The sequence below is a fragment of the Neoarius graeffei genome, chromosome 28 (assembly GCF_027579695.1).
Source record: "Neoarius graeffei isolate fNeoGra1 chromosome 28, fNeoGra1.pri, whole genome shotgun sequence".
Classification (NCBI taxonomy): Eukaryota; Metazoa; Chordata; class Actinopteri; order Siluriformes; family Ariidae; genus Neoarius; species Neoarius graeffei.
This window is the reverse complement of record NC_083596.1, coordinates 13,266,593-13,274,347: the sequence shown is the minus strand read 5'-3', so window position 1 is coordinate 13,274,347 and position 7,755 is coordinate 13,266,593. Positions and strand designations below refer to the sequence as shown.

At 41.7% G+C, this 7,755-nt stretch overlaps 1 protein-coding gene across 1 annotated transcript; it reads right to left on the bottom strand.

The window, feature by feature from the left end:
* Positions 1 to 4,453: 4,453 nt before the first annotated feature.
* On the bottom strand, positions 4,454 to 7,164 carry rom1a (retinal outer segment membrane protein 1a). Its single transcript, XM_060912153.1, has 4 exons — positions 7,015 to 7,164; positions 5,697 to 6,127; positions 4,889 to 5,135; positions 4,454 to 4,690 (listed from the first exon to the last, which is right to left on the bottom strand). Exons 1-4 carry the CDS (start codon positions 7,162 to 7,164, stop codon positions 4,454 to 4,456), a joined length of 1,065 nt encoding a protein of 354 aa, XP_060768136.1.
* Positions 7,165 to 7,755: the final 591 nt, after the last annotated feature.

Sequence of the window (7,755 nt, the reverse complement as noted above, 5' to 3'; positions counted from 1 at the left end):
ATAATAAATCAACAGATCAGGGAAGTTTTTATCAATGGGGTTTAAAAGTGGGCATGGCCAAAACCTCTTCCTTTGCGTATGTAAACAAACCAAGAAACCATCCAATGACAGCACAGTATATGCAAATGAAGCAGGTCGTGATCCAATCAGTGTGTTTGTGGGAGGAGTCTTTCCAAGGCAGCACTCCTGCAGTCTGAGCTTAGAGCTTTTTTTTTTTTTTTTTTTACATTTTTGGCCACCTTGACCGGATGACCTTCAAAATGTTGGAGGTTCTATTTGAGACCAGTGCCTATCTATCCTGAAAGTCTCATGAAGATTGGCCCAGCCGTTTTCCTGTAATGTTGCTAACAAAAAAACAAAGAAACCCGACTGTAAACAATACCTCGCCCCGCTTACTCCGTAGTGGGCGAGGTAAAAATCCCAAATAGGTGGATTGAGTTTGCCACATTGCCCCAAAGCATGGGTGAGCGTGTGAATGTGTGTGCATGGGGCCCTTCAGTGGACTGTTAACCCATCCAGGTTGTATTCCTGCTTCATTCCCAGTGTTCCCAAGATCCACTGTCACCCTGACCTAGATCAAGTGTTTGAAGATGGATGAATGAACAAATGAATGAATGAATGAACTGAGAAAAAGAATGAATAACATTCTCATCTCATCTCATCTCATCTCATCTCATTATCTCTAGCTGCTTTATCCTGTTCTACAGGGTCGCAGGCAAGCTGGAGCCTATCCCAGCTGACTACGGGCGAAAGGCGGGGTACACCCTGGACAAGTCGCCAGGTCATCACAGGGCTGACACATAGACACAGACAACCATTCACACTCACATTCACACCTACGCTCAATTTAGAGTCACCAGTTAACCTAACCTGCATGTCTTTGGACTGTGGGGGAAACCGGAGCACCCGGAGGAAACCCAAGCAGACACGGGGAGAACATGCAAACTCCGCACAGAAAGGCCCTCGCCGGCCACGGGGCTCGAACCCGGACCTTCTTGCTGTGAGGCGACAGCGCTAACCACTACACCACCGTGCCACCCATGAATAACATTAATATTTCCAAATGTATTCTGTCTATTTAAAGGACCCATGGCATGGTGCACTGTAAAAAAAATCCCGTTGTTTTTACGGAAAAAAACTGGCAGCTGGAGTCACCAGAAAAAATCCGTAAAATATACAGCAAAACGGTAATTGCTTTTACAGCACAGCATGTACATTTTACAGTTTAAAGTAGCAAATATAACAGAAGTCCAGTGTTTTATATGCTGGATTTAACTGTAAAATGTACAAGCTGTACCGTAAAAGCAATTACCGTTTTGCTGTATATTTTACGGATTTTTTCTGGTGACTCCAGCTGCCAGTTTTTTTCCGTAAGAACAACGGGATTTTTGTATGCTGGTTTCAATGATCTACTAGACAGATATTTTTTTGGGGGGGGGCTTTTTTCACCTTTATTGAATAGGACAGTGTAGAGACAGGAAATGAGCTAGAGAGAGACTGGGAAATGACCTTGGGTCAGAATCGAACCCGGGTCCCTAGATTCACGGTATGGCGCCTTAGTCGACTGAGCCACGACAGTGGCCGTTTTTGTATTTTTTTTAACAGGGCAATTATGTAATTTTAACTATCACATTCTGTTTTAGTATTACAGTTTGTCTGTGTTTAAACTACAACAATTTGTAAATTCTACAAAAAAATATGATCAATTCAACATATTCTTACTGTTAAATTAACAGTGGTATTTGGTGAGGAGTTTTACAGTATATTGATGTAAATTACACACTGCTTCATTGTTTTTGTATTTACAGTTTTTTTATGTCATGATTTTACATAAATTTCCTGTTAATTCTACGGACATTTTTTACAGTGTGGTTTGTTGATGCTTTAAACGGGCTCGTGGAGGTTTCCGGATGTTATATCTGCAGCCTTTCTCGAAATGAACCCTCGGCACGTAGATATAGCCTCCTGGGAGAAAGCCCCATTTCAGCACTTTTCCCAGTGCGTCGTTTTGCTAATGAGAAGCAGGAGGCGGGGAAGGGTAGAGGGTGGGGGCGGGTCTTATCATTAATATTCATGACATGTAAACGTGTTACCTCTGATTGGCTAACAGCACTGTGACGCTACCTCCAGTGGGTCAGAACAAGTGGATGTGGGTGTCTTACTATGGCGAGAGAGAAGGAACAAACCGCGAAGGGAAAAATACCGCGCGCTGACGTCATTAAGGTGCGACGCGAGGAAATAAAATAAATTCAACAAATGTTTGGGTTTTTACTGAACAAACAAACAAATAAAATGAACGAGTGACTTAAAAAAAAGAATGTGGGTGTCTTTGTAAAAACTGTTTTGATTGGCTATTATAACAGAGCATGCTGCATGCTTTTTGGTTTTGTAGCGCAGAGTACCTGGCTAACTGCAGGAAGCGGTTAGCTGCACAGCTAATGTAGCCATTGCAAGGCTAACGTGGCACCGATTTTAAAACACGGCAAAATGACTTAACAGTTATACACTTACTTGTTCGGTGTTTGTGGCTGATGCGGCAGGGATGCTTGGTACGGACCCAGGCTTCAGTGACAGTTGATGTGCAAAACCTGCCCTGTACTGTCCCAAGTTGTGGAAACATTCATCAGGAAAATGCTTCCGACAAACATACACCGTCTTAGGTAGACTCGACGGCGTATTATTGGAGTAAATAAAATTAAGCCACTGCGTCTTCAGGGGCTCTCCCGTCGGCAGTAAAAACAGACTCTTTTCTGTGTTGTCACATCCATGTACAGTGCAATTTCCATTCTTTCGCTCGCTTAGGCGATGCCATGTTGTTGTGTCCTCTATGGTCTCCTCACTACAACTGGGCGGGCAATTCATACAGTGGGTGGGAATCCAGAGGGGGGGCGTGGGGATCATCTCCCTTGCTGACGTAGTAAAGGGAAGAGTTTATCAACGCGCCGTTTTGACGCGCCATTCTCAAATGTTGGGCATAGTTTGGTTTACACATTATGAAATTTCTAGCCACTGGGGTGACTTAAGAAGGTCAGAGGAACTCATTTTAACGTTAAAAAACCTCAGAAAGTGAAAATTTCATGCCATGGGACCTTTAAAGAAGCACTAAATGTAAGACTACAAAAATGAGGGTTTCACTTATCGCTAATTTCATGTTACAGTTGCACCTGTCTTGTGTTGTTTTATGTGGTAAGGGCTACTCAGGTACAGTGAGGGGGAGGATATGGCAGGACAGGCGCTTGGATAGCAGTGTGAGTATTAACAGCTTGGATTATAGTTGCTTTGTAAGATGTCATATAGGAGGGCATAGAATACGCAGGCTGTCATTATTACCGACTGTCATTATTACTGACATTATTCATGATTCTCCATAATCCTATTCCAGCCACCTACTGACATTATGTGTGTGTGCTGAATGTGTGAGTGAGATAGAGTAAGTGCAGGTCACGCCTACATGCTCAAGTGCAACGCAACTCTGTGTTGGAGCATGAGTCCATGTGTATTGGTATGCCTGCAAGCTGGTTTTGTCTGTGCTTGTGTGTGTGTGTGTGTGTGTGTGTGTGTGTGTGTGTGTGTGTGTGTGTGTGTGTGGGTGGGTGGGTGGTTGTAGGAGCATGATTTACTTTCACAGGCAAAAGTCAAAGACACAGACAAATAGGAGATATTTCAACACACATCTATTCACAGAAAAGTGCACTACACAACAAAGCAATTAAAACATGGTCTTTATTAAGTCTGACTGTTTTGTTGTTCTCAGTCTCTAGTTCTGGATTTTGCTTTAACTGCTTTTGCTTTTGCTTTTGGATTTGCTTAGTACTGAGCATGGTTTGACTACAACAGCTTTGTACGTTTAAAATCCTATTATCTGCTTGCGCAATGTAAAATAAGGTTTATAACTTTTCCAGTTTTCCATAAATTGAGCAGTTATCAACTGATACAAGTTGTACTTGTATTCTTATACGTATTTAACTAATAAACAACATGCTAAATGTTGAGATGTGCTTGCAAAAGGGTAATAAAAATAAAAAGTCTGGGCCCAATCCAATAACAACATAAACTTTTCAGAAAAAAAAAACTGCGGCTTGGAAACATTCCTTAACCTTTCGTACCTTCAGATATGTTATCAACAGCCTTGCATCATGGCTCCGAGAAACTTAGATGTTCTGACAAATGTTTTTCACTTTAGTAGACAAATAAACCCCGACTGACCTTATCTCCACATGTTGAGCCAATCAATATAATACACAGTCCATTACCAATGAACAGATATGACTGACATTTGAGACTTTTCATGGTTTGATGTTAGTGTTCTGACAAGAATTTATTTTGGAGAATTAGATAAATTATTTACAGTAGTTTCATATGACATTCATTGCTAGAAATGAAAATAGATGTTTTTGCCATGTACCAGTCATACTGGGTCATTTATTTCATTGAACCACATAGTTGTGGCTGTTTAGGATGGAGGAGTTGTTGTGCCTGATGTCCCAGCAGCCCCCGCCTCTGCTTTTGCCTGCCCATCTTCCACCTGGTTTATAAACAAGAGCTTCATCACAGGGTCCAGGTACTCCATAATGGTCTCCGACACGCTCTTCTCCAGCAGGTAGCCCTCTGTTTCCACCTCCATGTTCTCCTGCCCAACCACAGCATCCATGGAGGTCTGCAGATACCTCAGGCATGCAACCACTATACTCTGTGGAGCAATCAAGAGGAAGGAACAATGTTGGAATTTTGACTAGATGATGTTAAAACATTTTGAAAGTACATAGGGGTACACCACTCAGTGGTGTACTGGTGCATAAAGAGATTTTATTTTGATAGTCTATAGGTCATTGAAACCTTAAATAAAAATTTGACATAAGCACCAACCTCCATTCCTATCTACTGATACCTGAAGGATAAAGACAGTCAGCACTACAGCGCCAATGCTGTTCATCAGGCCCATGTAGTAGCCAACCAGAGCTTCCCTGCAGCCACGGATGAAGATGTTGAGGTCCTCAGTTTGGTGCTCATAGTTGTAGTGGGCAGAGTTGTTGGTCAATTTGTACTGGATACAGGGTCTAGGGGAACTTGGGTTACAGCAGCTGAAGGGCACACCATCCACCAGGTAACGCCCATCCACATTACTCTTGATACGACTGGATAAATGAGATGGATAGAAATTTGACAGAGTTGGGGGATATTGGGTAGATGGTAGATGAATGAGAATGGAGAATCTTTAAATGACAACAATAATATCCAAGGGTACCTTTTTTTTTATTTTGATTAGACCACAATTATAGGCAGCAGACACAGTAATGTTACTCGCATGTCTATTCTGATATCCAGTGAGGTTAGGAGGCAAGACAGTGGCCTTAGGAAAACCAGATTCTTCAAGCATTCTCAGGATGGTTAATGGGTGTTAGATCAACCATGACACAAGTCTTCCATCATGAACAGTAAAGAGTTCTTCAATTTGTCCCTCTGAGGAAACTCTTCAAGGGTTCATTGAAAGGTTCTAGTTTCCTAAAATTCCTGAACATTCCTAAAATTCCTAAACATTTTCTAAAAGGGAAACAGAATCTGCTGTCAGGTTCTAAACAGAACCTTGAAGAGTTTCCCCAGAACAACAAATCGAAGAACTCCTTAGTGTGCAAGATGGTAGCTTCTTGTGTATCTCTCATGGCTGAGGTAAATCCTTCCCTTTTCCCTTCACTTACTCCTTAACTTCCTTGGAGCTGAAGTCAAGATAGCGGTTACTGATCCACTGCACCTCAAACCAGTCCTTGTAGTCGTTGTTACCACAGCACTGGAACTCCATCTGTAAGCGGTCGATGGTTTGCTTCTGGAAGCAGCGCCCTGGGGTGTCCGTGTCCTTGTAGAAGCGGATACCATTCTTGAGGCCAACTTTCAGTGAGCCCTCCAGGCTGCCCTTCATGGCATAACTTAGGATGACCACAATCAGCAGCAGGGTGGTGAAGAAGATGGTACAACAGAAGTAGGGCTTTAGGAAGGTCTTCCAGCGTGGGAAGCGGCTGGCATCCAGTGCATCCTGGCAGATCCGACCCGCAAACCAATTGATTCCCATTGAGGCCAGTCCAGCCACAATGAGGGTGTTTGGAACAATGTGGATCTCCGTGTTGTCCATCACCTACAGGGCACATTTAGGTTTACTAAACTGTTATCTTGAAATTGATTCCATGTTATTGAAATGATTAGTTACTTATTACACATCTAACTTCTCAATGGATTCTGTTTGTCTCATGTTTCTACGTAGATATAAACTTGTCCTGTATTATGGGGATATTGAGGTTCCTGTCTCATTTACGTGGATTTATACTTTAAGTAGAAAGTCCTTTACCTGGCAGAATTTATTTTGCTGACTGGTTTGTTTGCCAATCTAATAATTTCTATCTCTTTAAATTTGAATTTGGGAACTTTCTTCTTGGCATTTCTTGGCATACACCAAGAAAGACTTTTATTCCAAAGAGTTTCTGATGCAACAAATGCAAGAGTAATTTGATCAGTATTACATTTTGTTCACCTGCAGCACAAGTAATTAAAATTTTGGGTTTCTTGTAGGTTAATAAATGAGACAGAGTCTTTATTGTGACCTAGATTATGATCCATACAGTTCGTTCGACAGCTTATTGAAGAGGACAGCTTCCTAAGCCTGTTTTAACTGGCTTAAGTAATATTTATATTTGCATAGGTTAATCCTGATATTTCAGCCACTTCACAATGCTCCTGGTGTCCTTTGAGGTTTACATTTTATCATGCATGCATGATGTTCAGCTAACATATACTCAGTCTCAAAAATCAGTAATATGCAATTAATGAATTGGTTATTAAGATGTTCATGTGAAATTATAAAAAGTTCCTCTTGTATTTTCAGTCGTAGTTCAGAAGTCTCATTCTGGCCTAAGAGGATACACAGGCTTGGTCAAGAAACCTTCTCAAAATAGTTTTAATTTGATTCAAAGGGTGTGCGATAAAGTGCAGGATTGAAATATGATTTCAAATGGTCAGTTTAGATACCTCTGCCCTCCTGCGTAGTTCTGTCTTCAAGAAGCATCCAAGACAGAAGGTGATCGCTCCACCTAAAGTGGCCAGCCAGGAGATCAGCCACAAACTCTGAGCTAGCTTCACCCTTTTTTCAAAGGGGAATTTCATTTTAGCCCACACCATGATGGCAGCAGAGAAATGTTACAATACAAGAATGCAAAGAAGAGCTCTGGTTCTGAAGATGGAAACTGAAAGGCTTTATGGATTTAATAATTTTTCTAGAAGAGCTTTCCAAAAATGCTATTGTAATCCAAAATCCAAGGTTAAATCCTCTCGTGTCTCAGTATGTTGAGACGAATTTTGTCAAAACAGTTCTGCCTTTTTGTTGTCCCGGGTGGTAAATTCTTCTGTGGTGGTCGGCCTGAGTTTTGATGTGGTGATCCCTCCCCCAGGTGAGGTGCTAAAGATAGTCCAGATACCCACTCAGTTGAAAGAGTGGTAAATTTGCCCCTCTGAGCCCATGCTTGGGTGAGAGACACACTAGATATGCCTAAAGCTGGACATCTGGGGCATCTTACCTGTAATCCTTTACCTATCCTATTATGACTGCTCTTTCCAATGGGCTACAGAACTGTCTGCTCAGCACAGATTGAGACAGATTGCCACTGGGCATGGACAGATGCAGTGATATAGCCATAACTTGGCAATTACTTTAAAAATTTTGATCTAATAATGATTCTGCAAAAGAATAGACCATGCCGATTTTGTTGAATA